Genomic DNA, 22,662 nt, shown 5'->3' with positions numbered 1-22,662 from the left:
CAAGGAAAACCCAACAGTGAGATGAACAAAACAAAGAAAAATCATTCAAATCTGTATTTAAATAATTCATCAGTGTCTTTGTGAAAGGAAAAACTCCAGAAAACGAATAACACCGACGTAAACCAGCTGTGTGGATGTAGTTCCAAAGTAAAGTCCTACAACCCTTATTTTTACCAAACCTGCTGTTAATGCTACATCAAATATCTGAATAAATGAGACTTTATGAACATCAGTTCCACTGTTATATCAAGACAACTTGGATTTGGTTGTTTTAAAAACCAGTTCACGGTCATAAGAAGAAATAAGTACACCCTTCTATCCTCTTATATCGGGACATAAAACAGACTATCGGCTCCTCATCAGGTGTTAAAACGGCTGTGCTGTCATGACCTTTAACCTTTAACATGCTAACTGAGGCCTGTAGAGTCTGAGATGTAGCTCTGGGCTTTTTCACCCTGGGGTGACCTTTAACCTTTAACATGCTAACTGAGGCCTGGAGAGTCTGAGATGTAGCTCTGGGCTTTTCCACCTTGGGGTGAACTTGCTGGGACGTCCACTCCTGGGAAGACTGACAGCTGTCCTGAATGTTTTCCACTTGTGAATAATCTTTCTCTCTGTAGAATGATGGACTCCAGATAGTTTGGAAATGGCCTTATAACCCTTCCCAGACTGATGGGCAGCAGCAGCTGCTTCTCTGAGATCATTGCTGATGTCTTTCCTCCTTGGCATCGTGTTAAAAAACACCTGAAAACTGACAGAACTTCTGCTTTTATAGAGCTGCTCACACTGACTGATGATCAGTTAATCAGAGCATTGATCAGCAGCTCCTGACTTACCCTCTTAGTTCCTGTGGAAGCAGTGAGGGTTCACTTAGTTTTTCACACTCTGCTTCTGTGTTTTGTCTCAGTTTTTGTTCCATAAACACTGACACAGTGTAATGTGTCGTGTGTTCGTCTGAGGTTGTTTTTACTGAGTTTTACACCTGATGAGGAGCTGATTATCTGTTATGTCCTGATATGTAAAACCTTAGAACTGACAGAGGGTGTACTTTCTTTCACAGGACTAATTGTGACGTGTAAAATCCTAAAACTCGGTTCAGAATCTTGTTTTTCCTGTGCAGGAGTCTACCTACTGGTGCGTTTTCTAAAGCAGGATCTTCTGGTTGATCAACAGCTGAACTCTGACAGTGATCATGTTTGCATAGATGAATTTCTCTAACTTCGTTCCTTGTCAGAAAGTCGCAGAACGACTCGACGCCTCAGACTAAAATCTGGGTTATTTATGGTCGTGTCCTTTCAGCAACTTAATGCAGTCGGAGCTGACATTCACTCGGGGCATGGTACTGAATATTTGACCGTTTCTTTGGTGCATCTGAGAGGTTTAAAGTCCTGTAAAGACTGTAATTAAAGAGCAAAGTGGAGCATTGTTCCTGTTCTGGTTTCAGTTTTGTGTCCACAGGTCATCTGACGTTTTAGAGCATGATTAAAATAAATTGGAGTCGTGTTTAACTGTTTTTCTCTTGTTCAATAAAGCAAAAAGATTTGTCAGCCTACATTTATGCTGCTAGTTAAATAGTTTATATGAAGATAGTAGATATATTTAGAATCACTTTTTACATGAAATGTCCAGCAACTTCAAATGAAATATGACTCGGATCCCTTTTTTTGTTTTTTAAATAATGGCAGAGGTTCATGTTCACACAAGTTTGTTAATTATCTTAACATGAAGGCAAAATAACCAGCTTTTAAACTAATTCCTGTTGTATTTGGCTGTAAAATATTGACGAAACACATGATCGGTTTTTTGGACCATAGTTGTGAAAGCGTGGGTTACCGTGGCAACAGAAATCCAACTTTTAACGCGTTTGTCTGCTTCTTTTTGTCAGAAAGCAGCTGGTTTGGACGTCTCTTCGATCTCCTTCTCCTTCTTTACCGTCTGTCCCTGAAAATATCAATAAGATCACGCCTGCCCGGCTGATTCATGAGTGCAAGATGTTTTTATCGCAGAGGAGGGTTCAGGTTCCTGATTTGTCTCCTGGGACTGTGGCGGCTCGCCAACACCTGGAAGAGAAAAGCTTTTAATCTCCTCTCTTGGAAGGACGTTCATGCAGCTGTTTGCAGATGTGATACAAAAAAATGCTGATTTTTAAGCAGATGAGGAAAGCTCCGGACTGTTTTCTGGGTGTCTTCACTGAAGAAAGATTCTTTTCTTCATCATCACCCTGAAAAATGAGCTCAGCTTCACCAAACCTCCTCCTGACTGACTTTATTCATCATTAACAAGTGTTTTTACATTTATTTTAAAAGTTTTAGAAGGCTCAGCTGCTAAATAAAACCATTTGTGTCATATCTGTGATTTGTTTACAGCTGAATCGACATCCTTCTTCTGGGATTTTTCCTTCTCGTATTAAAAGTGTTCGGTTAAATTCCTCAAAGTCAAACTGCAGGTCAGATCTATGAACCTTTGCCATTTCTGAAAGAATCGGATCTTTCAGTCGGACGCACAGCTGAAGTAAGACGTGGACAAAATGTGCATGAAGTTGGTGATGAAATCCTGTATGATTTTAACAATGAGCTACTGAAAGCTGCCATTAAGACTATTGCTGCCTGGTGACTCAAAGATGTTGTTCAGACCATCTCAGTATGCCTTTATTTCCTGTTTCAAATTGACAAAGAGCAACACGGTGACCCTCTGTTTTCATGCAACGGATAAAAGAAAATCCAGGTTCTTTATGAAGTGTTTTCACAGATGTGTTCGGAAAGGAAACACAATCACTTTTGTTCTTTTTTTGTGACGAGTTAGATCAGAGTATAAAATCTGGCTGCCAGAAAAACAACCATCTTTGTTCCTGACAACTCGCCGCTTGACAGAAGTAACGAACTCGATCCAAGCCGCAGTTGGACCTCTCGGGTCCGAACGCCTACAAAAATAGGACCCTGTGAACAATGTTCAGATATTTAAAGGGACGCTCCCTGTTCGTGTCGGTGACCAATGGTTTCTACGGGTTTGTTGAACATTCAGCTGGCTTTGCTTCTCATGCATTACTGACTTTCAAAGAACATTCGGGAACAACGACCCTCAATTCCACTTTCCTGCTGCTGGACGGCATCGATAGCACGGTGGCGAAGAGTAAACGAGCTTTTGGGCTGTTCTTCGAAAGTTTCATGGCAAAATCTCCTCTGAGCAGACTGGAGTTTGACATGTGCAAACACTTTGGGGATGTTTCATGAAAACTCGGCCGAATTTTGAGCTTTTTTTGTTGCTCTTATCTGGATGAAGATGTTGGACGGAGTCACTAAGAGGTCATGCCTTACTGCGGATGGTACTATTAAAGCATGGCAGTTTGGTTATTCTGAATTATTCTAATAGCAGCTCTGATTCTATGAGATTCTTGCAGATGTTAAACTCCAGCTGTGCTTTTTGTGATGTTTTTTTTTATTATAAATACAGGTAACCTATCCAATAAACCAGATTGAAAAGGCCGAAAGCAGTAGGAAAGAATATTCGTGAATAGGAATCGATTTTGGAAACCCGCACGTGCATCCTGTTTTCACGCCAGGCACCTGAACGGCAATCGTCGAAGCAGCAGAAGAAGCTGGCGCAGTCTTTTCCGTCCAAGCACTCGTAAGCGTAGTCGTCCTCCTCGTGGTAGGGCACGATGTTGTTCATCTGCAGCAGAGACGTTCCAGGCCGGATGTTCACCATGCTGGGCACTTTCTGCTGTGGAGGGGACAGTTTTTCACCGTTACTGCGACATTTCGTGGACTCGAAATCGGCGACCATCACAAATGAGTGCGTTGTTACCTGTGCGTTGTTGTTGGCTTTGGACTTCTTGGTCTGTCGGTTGCTGGTGAAGTAGTGCAAGGTGCCGTACTCCATGAGAGCAGCGAAGGTAAAGATGAAGCAGACTGAGACGAACAGGTCCATGGCAGTGATGTAGGAGACCTTGGGCAGGGACTTCCTGGAGATGGTGCTCAGAGTAGTCATGGTAAGCACTGTTGTGATGCCTAAAGGGGTCACAAAGAGATGAATGGACTATCAGACAGTACGTAAAAAGCTTAAATCAGTGTCTTTCTTTGCATCTTCTCCACATTGCCTAACAAGCTTTTTTGGGGGGGGGGGGCACTGATTTTTAAAACCTTTTTCCACTCTGGTTCGGATGCTGTGCAGTCGCAATGATTTCTGCTGGTAATTGGCAATTTTTAACATCTGTTATGATACGTAACCATGGCAACAGGAAAGCTTTTCACAAGTTGGAGTGGTTGATTGAGCTTTCCAAAGCCCAAGTAATGCCTGCAATAAGAGCCCATAACCAGACTGGCTGAAAAGGAGATGTTGGGGATGCAGAACAGGAACAAAATAAAGACTTTAAACCATTTCCTGCCTTGATTACCATGAGAAGTGGGAGATCACCGAAAAATAGAGAAGCTTAAAGTACTGATAAGGATGCAGCAAGAGCATGAGGAGGGCAACATTTATGTCACTGAGACCTGGCTGCAGGAACAGCTCTAACAGCTCTCTGCTCAGCTTTAAGACTATCCGGGCAGACAGAGACTGCAGACAGAGCGCTAACAGTAAAGGAGGAGGATCACAGAGCTGGTTAACAACAGATGGTGGAATCCTGGACCTGGCTGCAGGAACAACTCTAACAGCTCTCTGCTCAGCTTTAAGACTATCCGGGCAGACAGAGACTGCAGACAGAGCGCTAACAGTAAAGGAGGAGGATCACAGAGCTGGTTAACAACAGATGGTGGAATCCTGGAGCGTCGCTGCAGCCCAGATGTTGAACTGCTGGCTGTGAGTTTCTGTCCATGTTGTCTGCTGAGAGTTCACCTGAGTTACCTGCTGACGCTGTGTGTGACATCATCAGCTGAGTTGTTGCTAAGCTACCGAAACAACATCCCAACCCACTGATGGAGACCTCTGAAGGTTTCTACCAAACCTTCCTCTCTGCCACACTTCAACTTTCTACATGTTTGTCAGTTTATTTTCATTTTTATTTTGTCACCTATGTAGAAGAACTGCGTGTCTTTGGAAAAAAACAAACTTTTACTGGATCAATACAAGTTTCCTTCTGGGATTAACAAAGCATAATCGAATTGGAATAAATTGAATCGGTAAGGTTTGACGTGGTGATATCTTACTCGATGTGTCATAGCAAGGACGGACAACATGTTTCTATTTTGAGGTCACAAAGTCGCCAAACAATTAAAACTTACTAAATTTGGGCATTTATTGTCATTTATTGCCTATTTTTGGTGTCTTTTGGCACTTATGGGTAAATTATGGCAGTATTGGTATTTATATGGGCCAGATGTGGCCCAAATATCATAGCAAATCCAGATTTAAGCCATATCTGGTGTATATAGCTGAGCTTAGACACCATAAGGCCGAAAAGAAAGCTATGGTCTTGGTCTGCGTTAGACCAAGAATCGAGTTGAGTCCAGAGAGACGAATCAAACTCTAACTAGCTTCCAACATAGTTTAATTTAAGCTTGAAGGAGGATAAGTTGTAGAATCACTACATTCGAGACACTGGACCCTTTACTGTGCATGAATAAATGATCAAACCTAGAGATGTGCGGGCTGGGACAGCGTCCTTGTTAATCCAGAAAGAGACCCAGGACAGAACCACAATCATGCTGCAGGGAATGTAGGTCTGGATGGTGAAGTATCCCATCCTCCGACTCAGATCAAAAAAGATGGTCATGATGACATATTCCCCTGAAAGTTAAACAAACAGAAGAAGAAATGACATGAGGACTCTAAATTCGTGTGATAGTAATGTCTGGCGACCTGACCTGAGGTCTAACCTGACTGAGTGTGAGCCACATCAGTGGTGTTCCTCATCCCAACGAAGGCAAACTGGTAGAGTCTCCAGTAGCGCTGGTCGGCCACCTCCACCGCCCGCCGCTGCCACCGATACATGATCTCATTCTTAGGGTAGCCATCTGCACAATACCCCCAATTCAGACACATGGCAGATAAATTAGAAGCTTCATGGATACCTACAAGATCAGACATCAGTCATTCAAATCACGGTACACACAGACTTTGTATAGAAGATGGATGTAGCCACCAGGTGTTAAAGTGATGCCATTCGCTAAATTTAGTCCTGATCTGCGCACTGGTGGTCTTTAGAAAATAACTACATAATCAAGTGAAAGTCAGGCCTCAAACTGAGCTATATGTGGGGGTTTAATTGACTTTGGGGTCTTTGGGAGTGACTGACAAGCTGTTTGTTGGAGGCAAGGCATGAAGATCACTAAACGCATTGTTTGGAATCCATTACTTGATGTTTCTCGGGGAGTAATCTATACGTTTTCTGCAGATGGAGCTTGTTTTAATCAGTTTATTGTAATTATGTTCCTCAGCCCGTCAAAGGCAAACTGGTAGAGTCTCATAAAGCCTATGAAGTGTTCCAATAGGATAAAAGACCAATTTCAAGCAGTCTACGAGTAGTTAAAACCAGGAAATGTACCCGAAGCTGATATTAAGAAATGTGTCTCGTATCTCGAGTATTCGATTTCTTTTCAGTAAAACCTTCCTTTGATTGATCTGCATTAAAATGTAGCTCATTGCAGTTTTATGCAAGCTTCAACAAATGAATTGTCTCAGATGATGAAGTCTGCGTGTGAAGATGAGCTTTAACCACCAGCTTCCTGAAATGCCAGCGTTTTGGAGGTTTTCTTAGAGGAAAACATAATTTGTTACCAACACTGCCAGGAAAATAAAGTTGTCTGAGACCAGGGAGTTTGGCCACATCTCAAAGAGCTTTTTCTATGTTATCATTTAGTTTTATGTACAATTTGTGTTGCTTTTTCCAGCAACTTGATTGGTTGAACGTCTCTCAGAAGAAATGGAAGAAAAAATCTAGCCTTTTTGCACATGGACATAATTTCTAAATGATAAAATTTTAATTTAAGGGACAGTACTCTAAGTTTAAACCTTTACTTTCAGCATTAGAATGAAGGAATAGATCCAAAATGCTTGTTTTTTTCAGACCAGAGACGACTGGTGTCCCAGTAAACGAGGTGCAGATCAAGCTAACCAAGCAAGAGATAAACCATGTTGTTAGAAAACTTGGTGCCTCACCCAGTTGTACCATCATTTTATGATATAACATGGTGGCTGCATCCATTTCTTTTACACAGCCTGACTGTCGGTCACAGGGAACACTGCACCATGGAAAGGGAAGCATTCAAAATGTAACTGAACTGCTCAGTCTCATGAAATTTCCTCAAATGAGCAAAATGTCTTAAATGGAAACTAATCTGTGCACAGCAGTGTAATGTGGGTAAAAGTGAGATCTTACGGCTGCACTGTGGTTTCCCTTAGCAACAAATACATTTGAAAAGTACTATTTTTTTTTTCTTTTCTTCAGCTTGTAGGTTTCTAAAATACTTGATCTTGCTTTAAGGCTCGTGTTTGCATAAATATTCCAATAAAATGGCCAAGTTCCAAAATCCTAAAGCCAAAAACATAGTTTTGGTGCATAATATGATGTGCAAGTACTACCTCTAGTCCCAAGAAGACACCAAACCACACAATGGTGTCATATATCAAATGTTTAAAGTGAGATATTTTACTATTTCATGATAAAAATGAGCTCATCTTGAATCTGATGGCAGCAACACGTCTCTCAGAAGCTGCGACAGGGGCAACAAAAGGCTGAAAAATCAGTGCTACGAAATGGAAACAGCTGGAGGAAGATGTTGAAACTAATCAGGTTGATTGGCAACAGGTCAGTAACATGATTGGGTATAAAAAAAAAAAAAAGAGCACCTTGGAGAGGCAGAGACTCTCAGAACTGACCTACAAGTCCAGATCTTTCACCACCTAAAACCATTTAAAATACAACAAAGAAGACCCAGGAATCCTCTGTCAGACAGGAATGGGACAACATGACTCTCCCAAAGGTCCAGCAGCTGGTCTCCACAGTGCCAGATGTTTACAGATGTTGTTAGAAGAAGAGGGGATGCTACACAGTGGGGAAACATGGAGCTGTCCCAGTATTTATGAGACATGTTGCTGCCATCAAACTCGAGATGTTTTCTATGCTTTATCATGAATAAAATATTAGTTTATTTCCATTAAACTCTGTACATTTTACACTGTGTTCCAACTTTGTTTTAATTCAGATTGTTGAAGTTGTGTAGAAGTACATATTTTCCTTTTCAGAAGTGTTTGAAAACTGTTCCGACACCCATCATTCAGCTTTGGTGTGTTCTGGCATCGAGGCTCGAGGTTAAAGGCAGAAGTTTATGGAGTCATAGTGGCCATGTTCATAGGCTAATGTTGACTATTGCGCTACAGAGTAAAAAAAGCTTTTATTTAGGAATGTTTTCACCACAAATACCTGCTCATTTGATGACATTTACTGTGACTGTACTGCTTCTGACATTTGTCCTCATCTCCATGGAATGGTATTTGTGTTTTCCACTGATGTGCGGAAGATTAAAATCATGATAAGACATGGGAGGCAAAAGCACAATGCTGGAGACGAATGAAGGATGACACAGACGACATGAATCAGACTGGCAAAGGCTGCATAATTCATTAAGTCTGTCAGAGAAAATGGTGCTGGGTGACCTTCTCTTTCTGCTGGTGGGGCAGATGATAGATTGTTACAGCGTCAAGCAGATGAGCCCCTTTGGCAAGGAGAAAGAAAACAGGCTTAGCCACTATGCTAGCCCAGACAGAAGCCCCTCTTTCTGGGCAAATTACGGAAGCTGAAGTCGAGATGACGGGTTCAAAAATGAGAGGGGGAATACGTTTAGCCACCTACAGCTTGAAAACTCCAGCGGACACGAGTGCTCATCCATTGGAAAGTTATGCAGCTTAAGGTAACACTCCGCATTAATAGTCAACCTGATAAAAACAGAATTGTGACAGAGAAAAATCAAGTCTCAGAATTCTTTTTTTTCCTCCGAAACATGACCAAACATCGTAAAGGAACTTGCTGTTCTATCTGCAATTACATCAATAGATACAAATATATCATGCTTTGACAAGTTGGGGTCACTTAAAAGAGAAGTACGTGACAAAAGTACAGATGCTCACAGTAAAGCTGCACAAACAACAAATATCTTTAGTTAACATTAAGAATGGCAGATAGGAAGGTGGGTAACGGGCGGCCTGGGCGTCCTACCTCAGCGTGTACATGACTCTCCCGTTGCTCCACAGCCTCAGGAGCCGGTTGGGGGTTGTGATCCAGTGAGCGTCGGACTTTCGGGAGTTCCTGAAGAAGGTGTCGGGGATCCAGATTTTGCCTACCATGTTACTGTTGAGCATGAGCAGCTTCATCGTGCTGTTGAACTTCAGCCGACTGTCGTACCACGTCTGGGCAAAGAAGATGTCGATGGTGTACTCCTGCAACAAATGTCCGAGCAAATGAAGCAAGCCGAAACACTCGCGCACAACATCAAGTAAAGAGCTGCTATTTGACGTCTTTCCAAAGTTGAGACCTTAATTCTCCCCTCAGGATGAACAATGGATGCACAGCTGGAGGTTAGAAGACTCAGATTGGCTCTGATTTTGTTGTTTTTCGTTGCCCCATCGTCAGGTCTCAGAAACTAGTGGAATCAGCATCCTGCCTTACCTGGGGGACTGGATAGTGGGTTCAAATCCCCTGCATGAAAGGTACTGTCTCCAGTAGGGGTCCTTAGGCAAGACCCCCTTACCCTATCTGTAAGTCACTTTGGATAAAAGCATCTGCTAAATGCATAAACATAACATGGTTGAGGCAACCAATGTGTTGGTTCGAAAGCCGTCATCCTCAGCTTATTAGGCCGGTTAATCAATTTGGTCGATTTTTGCCATTTCTTTCACATAAGTGGCATTTGGCGATTATAAACACGCTAAGCCAGAGATGTCAAACTCTGGTCCTCGAGGGCCGCTGTCCAGCAGGTTTTAGATGTTTCCCTGCTTCAACGCACCTGAATCAGATCAATGCCTCATTAGCAGACTTGTGCAGAACTTAACAATCTTTCGAAGAGATCCATTTAATCTGAATCGGGTGCGTTGGAGCAGGGAAACATCTAAAACCTGCAGGACAGCGGCCCTCGAGGACCGGACTTTGACATATGTGCGCTAAGCGGAGTGAATCCACTATTATGGTTGCCATATTGGTAATTTTTGACCGTGCTGGAGTTGCCGCAGTCTTCGCTCTAAGCACTAGGTGTCACCACTGAGAGAAAGACGGAATGATAATGCAGGAATAACAGCAGAAGAAGTCCTACAGGAAGTAAACGTGCTAACGGCAGGCGCATGTGGGCACAGTGCAGTGGAAGAAGTAAGTTTTCCTTTTAAAGTCCTGTATATTTTAATCAGTTAGAAATGAAGCGTTGGTCTTCTTGATGGAATCAAATGGAGGGAACGAAGAAAATTGGCTGAACATATGATCCGTGAGCCATTGAAAAAAGTCATACTATCAGCCTCTACCTCAGTATATGTTGTGTTTATGTCAAATGACTTCTTCCATTTTTCAAAACTTCCTCATTAGAGCAATGTTGCTAGCAAAAATATGTTGGCTGGAACAGCCAGAAAGACACCGGAAAGAATAAAGAACACAATTAAGTAGAGTTCATTCAGGAAAAAAGGGGATAAGAAAAAGATGGATTTTACTGAGGCCTCAATTAGACTTATTTTCTACCACTATTATCAGGTAAAATCCTTCAGCATTTTTTGAAAACAGGCACAGAATCAAACAAGCTTTCGTTCAAAGTCTCCATTCTCCTTTTGTTCTGGTACCACATTTCAGTTTTTGCTCTGTGGATGAAAGTTAAAAACAAAACAGCCATTTATTCTCACCATAGTTCTGACATTGAGCCCAGAAGGGGAATCCTGACCAGCACAGAAAACAAAACAACGTGTCGGTAAATCTGAAGAGGCTGCCTCACCATGTTGATGGGGTCCACTGGTCCGATGCTGTTTACGTACACGGCTGTTTCGATCACTGTCGGTCTCACTGAAACACAACAAAGAAGACAAACCGCACTGAATTATGAACTCAAAGTGACTCATCGCTTTGAGATGAGAATTGTGGAACCCCTGAAAAACCTTCAAAGCTGGGGGAGTTAAGATGATCAGATCCATTTGATTTTCAGTTTAGTTACAATCCTTTTAAAAGATTATTCAGGTTTGTTGTAATTTTAGTTAATGTAATCTGTCACATGCTCATTCATGGCACCGATGTCATCTCAGTGCGATTCAGAGCACATTCCAGGCAATGGCCTCCTCTTCAGAGTTTGTTCAGCTTCCTGAGACCACCTGCTCAACTTCTTTTAGATCACAGCTTAACGCTGAACAGTGGGTGTACAATTGGAGGTCAGAAGAACCAGATTATGCCCTGATTTTCCACCAAAGGAGCTGCATGCATCTCTCTTACATCTGCACAGAATACATGAATTTTGGCATAAACGTTTTGTTTGTAACCTTCAAAAACCTGAGCTGAGAGTAAGATAAACACTACCACCAGAATATCGTTTTATCAGGTTACTTAAGCAACACAGCCTGGATTAATCTACACTTCACTGTTTTTACTAAAAGATGTAAAACTCTGGAGCATGTGCAGAGCAGCTAGACTTTGAATAAACCAAACCTCTGAATCCTGAAACCGTTCTTATAAACAGGGTAATTTTATCTGACATTGTTCTGTTTTCACTAAAGGGGTTAAATAGATCAAACTGTTCCCTACTGGTCATGACTTTAACTGTCCAAATAACAGAAGAAGGAAATGTCAACGCATCACAGTCTATGAAAGTCTTCAAATCAAAGCTGATTCTGCAGGTAAAAAAGCACCTGAAGACAGCAGCAGGAGCAGCGACTGACATTTACTGACAAAAGCCGACGAGCCGTGCAGAGAAAGCTCTTTCAGAGAGGATGACTTACCTCCGATGTCAGGCCGCAGTTTGTTGTCGTAACCCTGCAGCAGCTTATTTAGGATCAAAGTCACATCGCTCTCATATACCTTGGGAGATAAGACCCAGGTTTTATTTATGGGCACGTCCTCGTAGTCTTCATCATCCTGTTTACTCGGTCCGATGGCTGAACTGTGGACGAGAGAAAAAGAAAACTCAGCATTTTTCTGTTTCGTATGCCATGAGAAGGATTTTAGACTCTAGATTTGACAGGGAGCCAGTGCAGGGAGGCTAAAACTGGAGCCGTGTGATCCCTTCTGATGGATTCTGGATCAGGTGGAGGATTTTCAGGGAGTTTCATGGAGATCGAGACGTTACGGAGGAGGAAAAACGCTTAATATGTGCAAAAAAAGACGACTCACAGTGGAACTGGGAGCCACGGGAATTCCATCCAGAGTAACTAAATGTTTGGATAATGGCTGTTGGAGGTTTTTATGGCCCAAAACAACGACCTCGACTTCACCTGGATTCAAAAAGAAAGGAAATTACAGCTCAGCCAAGCTTTTATGCGGCTTGTAGCTTCTGTAACTGATCGGTTTCCTCAGGTTTTACAGCTAAACGGAGCTGGGAGGCATAAAAGTGGAAATGTGTGTCGTGTTTTCTGATAATCTTACCCAGAGGAGGCATGAAAAGAGAGAACAGAACCACAAGAAACCAGAATATATTGGATAAATATGACCCAAACAGGTCCAAACCTTGATCCCGATGAAATGCTCAAGTCTTTGTAACGAGATCTTTTGGTCAATAGTGTCGAATGTGGCGCTGAAATCTGACGAGGACAGAGAGAAGAAGACCATCCTCAGTGCAGTTTCACTCTAAATCCACACCGAAACTCTTCATACAAACTACTATTTAATAAATGGAGAGTAAGTTGTTTTAGGGCAACTTTTTCCAAAAGGAAGGTGAGATATGGATCCTTAATTAGCGAGAAAAATGAAGCTGACTGCAGTTGCTTAAATAAGCCAAACAAGGCAGCTCCATCTCCTAAACAACAACCTCCAGAGGACCCAGAGGTGTTGGCGGTCCAGATGGTGAGTGTGATCTCCTGGCCAGTTCCCCCAATTACTCACGCCTGGAATATCTCGACATGAGGTCTTCCTGGAGGCTTTTAACTTCAGCTGCTTCTGAATATACCAAATTATTTGTCAGAGGTGTACATACTGACCCTGCTGGAGTTTCTGCATCAGGAATCTGTCTCACCTTCATCTAACTGATCAAATACAGTTTACTAATAAAAAATACAGCTGCTGATACGAGCTGCCGGGTGGCTTTAATCATTAATCCAGTTTTTAACTAACTTTATTTGTAGGAAGTACCTTAACACTGAACATATGCATGTATTAGCAGTTATTTGGTCTTAGTATGCATCCTCTCATTGCTTCACTTCCTTTATGGAAACATCAAGCAGCAGGAAGTGGAGAGTCTAAAAAACTGTGGTGGATTTAAATAAACACAGCTGCAGCTTTAGGGTAAGTGGCTGCCCAGCAGGCATGTAGTAATACAGAACAATACTGATGGTTTAAATGCTCCACTGCTGATAAATACTCTGCTGGATCACAATGTAATGAAAAGCTTTCTGTCATTTCTTTAAGGAGTCTTCAGGAATAGTTCTCCAGGCTTCTTGAAGGACATCCCAAAGCTCTTCTTTGGATGTGGGCTGCCTTTTGTTCCGTTCTCTGTCAGATGATCCCACACTGCTTCAATAATGTTGAGGTCCGGGCTCTGGGGAGGATTCATCCCTCCATAAGACCTGTTGCCACTGATTTTCAGTCCACTTCTTGTGTCATTTGGCACAGCTCAGCCTTTTCTCCCTGTTTCCCTTCCTTAAGAACGGCTTCTTGACAGCCACCCTTCCATGGAGCCCATTTCTGATGAGGCTTGGGCCAACAGTAGATGGATCAGCTGAAGGTCCAGATGCATCTCTCAGGTCCTGTCAGGTCACAGCTGGATTTTTTCCTCTTTCTTAAGGACATCACTTTCAGATCCTGTTCATCTGCTGTAGATAGTTTTTTAGGCCTGACACTTCTTCTTTTGTCCTCCACTTGTCCAGTTTCCTCAAATGTTTTAAGGACTCACTGCACACCATGCTGAGATATGCCAAGTTTTCAGCTAATAGCTCTTTGGGAATCACCTTGTTGCTGCAGAAATCCTATTTTCTGTCTGTCAAACTGTGTTTTCTTTGCTGTTTTTCATAGATGCAGCTAAAGAAATGGGAACAAATGATGTGTCTTTGTGACAAAGTGCCTAAAGATCCAGTTTAAAACGGCTTCTTTGCTAAGTTGTCTGTTCTGTGTCGACACAACACTGGTTCATCCCTTGAGTTAGGAGCCTTTTTTCTGCCTGAATGCTTCATAGCTCAGAGTTAAGTGGCTGAACAAAGAAAAAACACATTCCTCTGAAAATGCTCAGGAACAAGGACTGAAGATGAGTGAAAAAGCAGAAAATGTCCAAAGAAAAACTCTAAAAGAGCTTCAGAAAGCTGCAGAACTGTTGAACACTTTAGAGATTATAGGAAAGTCTGGCTGCTCCGAAGGAAACAGGAAGAAATGAGAGCTGGATCAGGACTTTTGAACATCTGCTGAGCCATGACTTCTGGCAGTTTAATTATATCAGAGAACATGCTGTGTATGGATGCTGCACTTTACCTTTTCCCACAACAACACTGGAACTCTTCAAGGACAAAAGGAAGTTTTTGCTAATAAAGCAGGTATTGGGAAATAATAAAATCAGCTTTTTTCTTTCAGTTAAAGGTATTTTCAAGCATAAGATGAATGAAAGCAGCTTTTATTCTGATGATTGCACATTGTGAAGTATTGTTGAGGTTATGTTGCACCGCATATGAGTGAAACCTCTACCTTCAGAATATATTTGGTGCAAATGGCAGCATGTTTTGAGTCTGTTCTCTGATGCTTTGCTGTGTCTATTATAGGATGCTACACATGGCCGAGCACAACATTAATAAACGTGGACATGAGCCTGTAAAGGACTTGGCATTCAGCCCAGGCTGTGAGCTCAGCCGTGACACAATAACCTACTGCAGTAGAACTGATCCCTGCTACTCCCTGTCATCACCTGAAAACTGGAATTACACCCATAAATAATCATCTGCTCAATGCTCTTTATGTCTCCTGGTTGTGAATCAAGGACAAAAATACAGCGAGAAGCAGAGCTGAATGACTGCAGTGCAGCTAACAGCCGCTGTTAATCCATTTTAACGCCCTCCAAACTCAGTGGAACCACATGGCTCTGCGTTGAGTCTGTGTTTCTGATCCATATTCGGGTAAAGATGCAGATGAGGTGGGTTGCTGGTGAAAGAAGGCAGCATCCAGCTCGGCTCGCTGCAGCAGGACTCGTCAGATGTGGGAGCGTTTTCTCTTTCACGGGGGGGTCGTTAGAGGAGGTGAAGCTCACAGTAACGGGCTATAAACACACTTTCAGCTGCTGGAGTTCAGCTGAAGTTTAACGTCAAAGACGAGTTTCTTTGCTTTGATTCAGAGTGTTTGTGAAGATTTATCTGGAACCTGAGAGGCTTTCAGTGATGATTCACTGATTCAGCACCAGCGGCGTCTCTTTCACCATCTTAACTCTGCAGGAACGTGCTCTGCCTCCACAGATATGCGACATGAATCTGTCCAAGTCATTTTTATGGTAATTTCCCCGACGGTTTCATGCCAATATGCCCTGAGCAGTGACAGAGAGCCACAGTGTAGCTTTGACGCATGATTGGACGGTAAATCAAGTGAGCAGAGTCTTCTTACTGCAACATGACATGTTAAGCTTGACAGGCCCACTGTGGCTGAGTGAAACACATGTGTTGATTAAGCTCGTTGATCTGATAAAGCACTGATATCAGCATCTTTCTCATTCAAGTTTCACTCAGTTACGAGTTGTTATAAATCCAAAAGAAGACGACGTGAGTAGCTTAGTAGCTGTTTTTGAGACTACTTCTTCTACTGAATTATAACCGGTAGCACGACGATGATGGCAGAAACACGTTGGGACGGGGCAACAAAAGGCTGGAAGAGTAGGCGTTACTGAAAAGAAACGGCTGCAGGAACATGTTGCAACCAATCAGGTTCATTAGCAACAGATCAGGGGCGTTATTGGGTATAAAAAGAGCACCTCAGGGAGGCAGAGTCTCTCATCAGAAAAGATAGGCAGAGGTTCAAAATACTGTGTCAAAACTATTTAACTTTAAATCATCTACAGAGCATAAAATCATCCAAAGATTCAGAGAACCTGGAGACATCTCTGTGAACATCAGTCCTGGATGTCCGTGACCTTCCAGGAACACAGCTCACCGTAACATCCACAGATGCAGGTTAGAGAAGAACCTTACGCCACCCGAAAACATCTAAAACGCAGCAAAGAAGACCCAGGAATCCCCTATCAGACAGGAAGGGGACAACATTCATCTGCCAGAGGTCCAGCAGCCGGTCTCCTCAGTTCCAGGTGTTTACAGATGTTGCTACACACTGGAAACATGGGCCTGTCCCAGCTGTTTGAGACGAGGCTGCCATCAGATTCAAGTTTTTCTTTACATTTTAAACTTTTAGAATCACCCACATCCTGCAGAAGATCGTCCTGCTGTGGCTCGCGTTATAATGTTTGCACAGAAGTGACTTGGTCACTCCTTTGGGAGTCTCTCACACTTGTGTGAACAGATGAATCAGTGGTTTGGAAAAGTGTAAAAGCAGCAGGTTGTGTGAGAGTCGGTCCTCTGCAGGGGTTCCTTTTACAGGCTTTACTTTCCCCACAGTGGGAGGCTTTTAGTGCAGCCAGCAGAGTCTTATGTTAACCGTGTCGGAGACATTCTGGATGCCAGGGACAGCTTTTAAAATTAGACCAGGAGCAGATACAATAGACGTCTTAATTTCCTCTTTTTCAGCCCACATTCACTTAGCAGCAACACAGGAACGTTCTCCCTGTGGACCATATGTGGTCTATAGCCACAGAATATTGGAGGAATAACAATAAATTGGTGCATATTGACCGTCATGGCAATAGGTTTACGTTGTCTTTTTCTTCTAGTGTTGCAGTTCAGTACAAGAACATCTGAAGTGTAGATGAGCCTCGTGTTATTCATCCATTAGTTAAAGCTCTGCTGTTTCTCGGTTTGCTGGCAGGCTGTCGCTGCTGTGGCGGTCTGTGATGCCACTCAGTCTTTTGACAGGAAGCAGTTCTTCACCAGCTGCTGGTTGTGGTTGGAGGAGCCGTCCAGCTTGCAGTAGATATCCTGCAGAGCTGGACGCCGACGACCATCTGCAGCTACAGTCTAAGACAGTGGAGCTCGGGTGGATGAGACGCACTGAGGAGAAGCTGAATCACCTCCAGGACCAGAATAACGGCGAGCTGGACATCATTCAGGTAGAGGAACACGAACTGAGACTGACCCGAGGTAGCTTTAAATAAAAAATATACATATTTCACCTCTAAATGTTAAAGAAGTTTAAAAGGAAAGACGTCCTCACTACAAAGAGAATCTCTCTGAATCTAAGAGCACAACAGCTCTTAACGTGGTTGCCTTTAACCGGGGGCTTACAACCCGCCGCTTCTACTTCTTCTGCCGCCGGAAGCGGCCAGAGAAGCCGGAAGCGGTCAAAGGGGCGGGGCTTATATGTATAGCAACTAGCATATATATATATATAATAATCCATCCATACATCGGTTCCCTCTTTCACCATGGATCGTACTCTGGGCAGCCTTCTTTGGGTTTCTTTGTGTTTGCGCTCTGCCGTTTTCCGCTTTTTTCCGCCTTTTTTCCACCTTTTTCCGCCTTCGGAATCCAGATCGGCCCTAATTGGTTGTCGTCGCGTCGCGTCACTGCTCATTTGCATAAAGTTGAGCCTTTCTCAACTCTTGAAGCTCACAACGCCGGCCGTTCGATTCCAGCTTACATTGAAAATGAATGGACCGCTCACGATGCTTTTGGTGTGAGCCCCCGGTTAGGTGTGCGTCCCGTGGTCTCTCCAAAGTCAGTCCAGTCTGTTTTAAGGCGGTATTTCTCATGTTTAATATCATCGTAAGTCTCCAGTCTTGTTTCATGCTAATTGTGTGAACTCATTCTGCGTTTTCAGCCAACACGTGCGCTGCTGTTGCTTCCAAACAGGAAGCGGTGGAAGCTGTGTCGCTCGGAGTAACCATGGCGACAGTTATGCAGCATCGTTTTTACTTGACTTTTTCACTGCTGCTCGTTGGTCGACTTTATTGCCGTTAAGAGCTTCCACCTGGTGCATGATGGGAAATAATCTAATAAATCTAAATAAGTGAAAGTTCAGCATCAACATTATCTTAAACCACAATCTGTCACACACAAAGTTGCAAAGGGCAGTCTTATTAATCATGTTTAGTCCTTCTCACCCGATTTTAAAAAAAAAGAAAATAAAAAAAAAGGAGGCCTTTGAGTTTGAGTTTAAGGCTTCATTTTGATATATAAACCTGGTACTAGGGGGGAGTATGAGAAGAACAGGCATTTACTGAAGATGGAATTGAAGGAGGCAGATAATAAATTGTATTATTGGAGGTCAAGATATCGTCACCTGAGCAGTTTCCAACCTTTTCTTTGAGTGGCAGAGGTATGAGCTGCTCAGTGGGTCAGACATTTAGCTCTCAGAGGCTTTATGGATAAGACATATTTAAATTAGAAAGGTCACTCAGTTAAAATGGTAAATAGTGAAAGTGCAAAAATCAATTAGAATCAAGTTTAAGAATCAAATAAATCAATTAGTCTTCTGTAGAACAGCCGGACAGGAGGCAGATGAGCGTTACACACATTTTAATGACTTTAATGCACCCATTAAACTCCATACTACCAGCGGACTGTCTCACAGCACTGATCCCTTTGGTGGATTTCATCAGGTATTTGAAACATTCATTTCCAATAATACTCTGTGATGACATCTCATAACGTCTCCCATCTTACTGCACCGTAAAACTGATCAATGGGGCTGACTTAATGCATCCTAAACTTAGTTTGTTCATTCAGGTTTGAGATAGTTTGAGTTGATTATGATAACGGGAGGTGAACTGTGGATGGACCAACGTGATCTCATTCCTCGGACATCAAATGTTTCCCAGGAGTCTCTTAGATGCACACACAAGATTTCCCTTGGTGGTAGTTAGACGATAAACGGGCAGCTTCGATATCAGAAGCCTACAGCAGACTCAGTAAAAGTTTCACTGCCTTATAATCACCATACAGTGGCTGGAGGAGAGTTGGGAGGATTTCACAGGACTAGAGACTTGAATCTCACCAGAAAACCTGCAAACTTCAGCCCCTGACAATGTTTTTTCTCTCCATCTAATCTAATTTGTACGATAATTATCGTATTTGTACGATAACTTTGCCCTGTGTGCGATCAACAATCCAAAAAAAGGGCAAATATACAATAATTTGACCATTCTGTGAATGTGTGGTTGTAATCAGTTGTAATCAACTGTCTGTCGGATTTTTTTATGTGAACCCTGAAGGTGTTTCCATGACTCCAGGCCTCATTATTCGGCTCATTAGTTCCACTCGTCGTTGTTTACGGGGACTTTTAGCCGAACGCAACTGCTGATGAAGTGTTGATGAGTCTGTTAGACGCTGTTCAGAGTGACTTTAGCGCATCAATAGACTTGTTATTTTGGTTATGACGTGTGTACGATAATTTCTCTGGTACGATAAAACTACATCTTCCCACCTAGCAACAGGTGGCAACCTGTTCAAATGTGGTGCCTCCTGCTAACTTGGGAGTCAGATTGCTGGTGAGCCCACAGAGTAAGATGGCTGCCGTCTGTAAAGCCATCAAACTGCCACATATCGCTCGTTCCTGCAGCATCACAGCATAAAAACCCCAAGCACTCCCAAAATAATCTTTTAGATTCTCGGGTCTTGTTTGTCCTCTTAGATCAGCTTTGGCTGTTAGTTCCTTCTATTTCAAATTCAGCAATCATAAAAGCTTTTTTCTTCTTCTTCTAGGCATTATCAGTGGATGCATAAGGCCCAGCCAACAGTAGGGCGCCCCCTGCTGGATCTTAGGACAAACTACTTCGGGTCCACACAGCAGATTGACTCTTTCAGACTGTTAATTCTTTTTAATTTGAACAGATGTTTGACGTTTCAATGTCTTTTTTCAAGAAAAAGTGACTCTACTTTCCCTTAATAAATAATTATTATTATTATATCAGAGGCATTATAGAGTTTTTTCACCTTTATTCTGAAAATAGAAATGTGGACAACCCTAGTTATTACCCTTTCAGTTTGATAGCGTATCACTCAGTGCTTTCAATCGTATTTGCCTTCATGATGTTGGTTTAAGACCAACATATAACAACTGTTCCAACACGACCTTCGTGGATTCCACTTTGCTGGTTACGTTGTTTAAATGTAAACACAACTTGGTTCCTGCTTGTTTTATAAATATGACCGTTGGTTAGCTCCGTAGTTTAGCCGTAGGCTAACCTTGTGGATGGCTAGCTAAACTGGATAAAGAAAAACGTCTTTTTAATGGCAAGTTCATCTTCAAAACCCTGCCAAATGGTTCTCTGGACAGACCAAAGTTATCTGCCGTTACCGTTAATGAGAGTTAACACCAGAGTGCATTCAGTCTTAAATATCACCTGCTAGCTAAACACTCGGCTAATGCAGAGATCCCCACTCTAACTGTAACTGTACCTGGAGAACTCCACCTCCGGCAGGTAGACACATCGGCCCTTCTGTTGTTTGTTGGACGAAAAATGTTCTGGACATATTTATCAGGACAATTAGGACAATTTTGGGTTGTTAATGTAAATATAAAACACATTTGCATAAAGAATACATATTTTTCTGCCACCGTGCTGATGAGAGTATTAAAAAATATCTATTTAAGGTGCATTTAGAACATATTAAAATATATTTTGTGTTTAATCACGAGTTAACTATGGACAATTTATGGATTAATTGTGATTAAATGTTTTAATTGATTGACAGCCTGTGTAAAAATACATTCTTTTTACATTTTTTGTAATTAACATGCAGTTTCTCTTACGACCACTAGAGGTAAGCTTTACATTAAACGTATTTGTAGGTCGTATCTAACCGTCCGGCTGCATGTGCAGATGATCCATGTGGTCTTACAGTACATGAACATATGGAAATGAGGCCTAAATGTCAGAGGATCCTGTTCGCTGTACCCGGATCAGAACCACAAACAGCTGCCTGGACTCATTCAAAAGCAGAATTATGACCCTGACTTTGTTGCCTTATCAGAAACTGAGTGAATCAGGTTTTGGTTCCTGGAACCCGAACTGGTCTTTATCTTTAGTTTCCTGAATTGCTTTTCTGCTCGGCAACGTTTAAAAAAGTGTATCTGAGTTACTGGTTTGTGGGACTGATTGTCAGCTTCTACCAGTCTTAGTAACTCCCATGTGTTACCATCCAAAGAGCTGCGGTCCAATGGATGTTTTCAGTTCCTTCCTTCAGTTCTGATTGAACTTATCTCTTGGGAAGTCCCAAGAGATAAGAGGTTTCAGAGCAACTCAAACCAGAACCAAAGCCTCTGAGATAAAACTCAGATGTTTGTAATGAGCTCAAACTGAGGCTCCCAACCTGCATCTGCAGGAATTTATGGACCGTAATGCTGACGAATGTTTGGCTGACGTTTAAAGACGTTTTTCCAGGTTTCAGTTTGACAATAAATGGTGTCAAGACTAAGCTTAGATATGCAGGTTGAGAGTTTGCCATGTATAAAGGAAAATGCCTGCAGATTAATAGCTTTTCTCTACCAAAACTTGAAAAGATGTCCAACATCTTCACTTATAATCCACCAACTAAAGTCCTGAGTCTTCTGAAACCAGCCAACTGTAGAAATCTACAGATGAGAACCCCCCCAGACACCTGGCTTAATGTTAATTTGCAGATGCAGAGTCTTATGGCCTCCTCGCATCTTTCTTCCAAGGCCACATCTCACACAAAGAGCCGCTGTGATGCGACCGCAGGTAGAAAACGGAATAAAAAAAGACATTACAGCATTTTAAACTGACAAACCCTCTCATCCGCATCACGACAGAGGCTTCAACCCTTCTTTAAATCCGTCCACACTTACCAGAGACCGAGCAGCGCGAAGAGCAGCCAGGGATTCATGGCTTTGTCCCGCACCGCCGGGAAAAACAGCAGCTTCATCCCGCACCTGGAAGAGGAAAAACCTCAGCGGCAAAAACGGAGAAATCAGGGCTTTCTGTCGGTGGATCGAGTCTTAATTCAGCCGGTGGTTGTTAGGTGGAGCGACAGAAACATGTGAGGGACGGATCCATGCTGTGTGCGGAGGGGGAGGATGCAAAATAGTGAGTGAGGTCGGTGCCGGGAGCCGACTCTGCTGTAGTCCATCTGCAGTGCCGCTGACAGGCTGCGGTGACGGATGCTGAAGAATCGCCGTTTCTTTCCTTATATTGACTTGATTTGATGGCGGTAGATGTGTCGGCATGTGCTCCACCGCTCGGCTCCGAGTTAAGCAGCTCTCTGAGCGGATGCGTTAAAAGAAGCTGCCCAGAAACACTCAGCTGGAAGCTTTCTGCAGGGAACAACCGCTGGCTGTCTGAGCAGCTGGAGCATGGATTCAGAGCCTTGCTCAAGGGCACCTTGACAGGGTTGTGGAGGAGGAGAGCTTCACTTTGATTAAATCTAAATGAACACTTTAAGTCTGTTAGGCTGAATGACAGCAACCCTAAAGTTTGTGAACCTTAAAACGATGCGTTTGCCAGTCATTTTTTATAGTATGTG

The 22,662-nt window shown here is 42.7% G+C and overlaps 1 protein-coding gene across 2 annotated transcripts; it reads right to left on the bottom strand.

Moving 5' to 3' along the window:
* Positions 1 to 537: 537 nt before the first annotated feature.
* Positions 538 to 22,382, bottom strand: gabrg1 (gamma-aminobutyric acid type A receptor subunit gamma1). Of its 2 annotated transcripts, XM_072365522.1 has the most exons (9): positions 21,989 to 22,382; positions 11,893 to 12,053; positions 10,902 to 10,969; positions 9,152 to 9,372; positions 8,789 to 8,871; positions 5,814 to 5,951; positions 5,572 to 5,724; positions 3,805 to 4,007; positions 538 to 3,720 (listed from the first exon to the last, which is right to left on the bottom strand). In XM_072365522.1, the coding sequence occupies exons 1-9, from the start codon at positions 22,063 to 22,065 to the stop codon at positions 3,439 to 3,441; spliced, it is 1,386 nt and encodes a 461-aa protein (XP_072221623.1). In that variant the 5' UTR covers positions 22,066 to 22,382; the 3' UTR covers positions 538 to 3,438. The 2 variants fall into 2 exon arrangements, with proteins under 2 accessions (XP_072221623.1, XP_072221622.1); XM_072365521.1 differs by lacking the exons at positions 11,893 to 12,053; positions 21,989 to 22,382 and having other exon boundaries at positions 538 to 3,717; positions 10,902 to 10,965.
* Between the last annotated feature and the right edge of the window lie 280 nt (positions 22,383 to 22,662).

Source organism: Leuresthes tenuis, unplaced genomic scaffold (assembly GCF_036924035.1).
Source record: "Leuresthes tenuis unplaced genomic scaffold, fLeuTen1.0.hap1 SCAF_15, whole genome shotgun sequence".
NCBI lineage: Eukaryota > Metazoa > Chordata > Actinopteri > Atheriniformes > Atherinopsidae > Leuresthes > Leuresthes tenuis.
Note: the sequence above shows the minus strand (reverse complement) of the source record. Positions and strands in the feature narration are given on the sequence as shown.

Coding starts and splice junctions, on each gene's coding strand:
- gabrg1 (XM_072365522.1), bottom strand. CDS start 22,065: ATGAAGCTGCTGTTTTTCCCGGCGGTGCGGGACAAAGCCATGAATCCC. Junction 9,373..10,901: donor CAGTGGACCCCATCAACATG/GTGAGGCAGCCT, acceptor CATTTGTTGCAG/GAGTACACCATCGACATCTT. Junction 5,725..5,813: donor TGTGGCTCACACTCAGTCAG/GTTAGACCTCAG, acceptor TTTAACTTTCAG/GGGAATATGTCATCATGACC.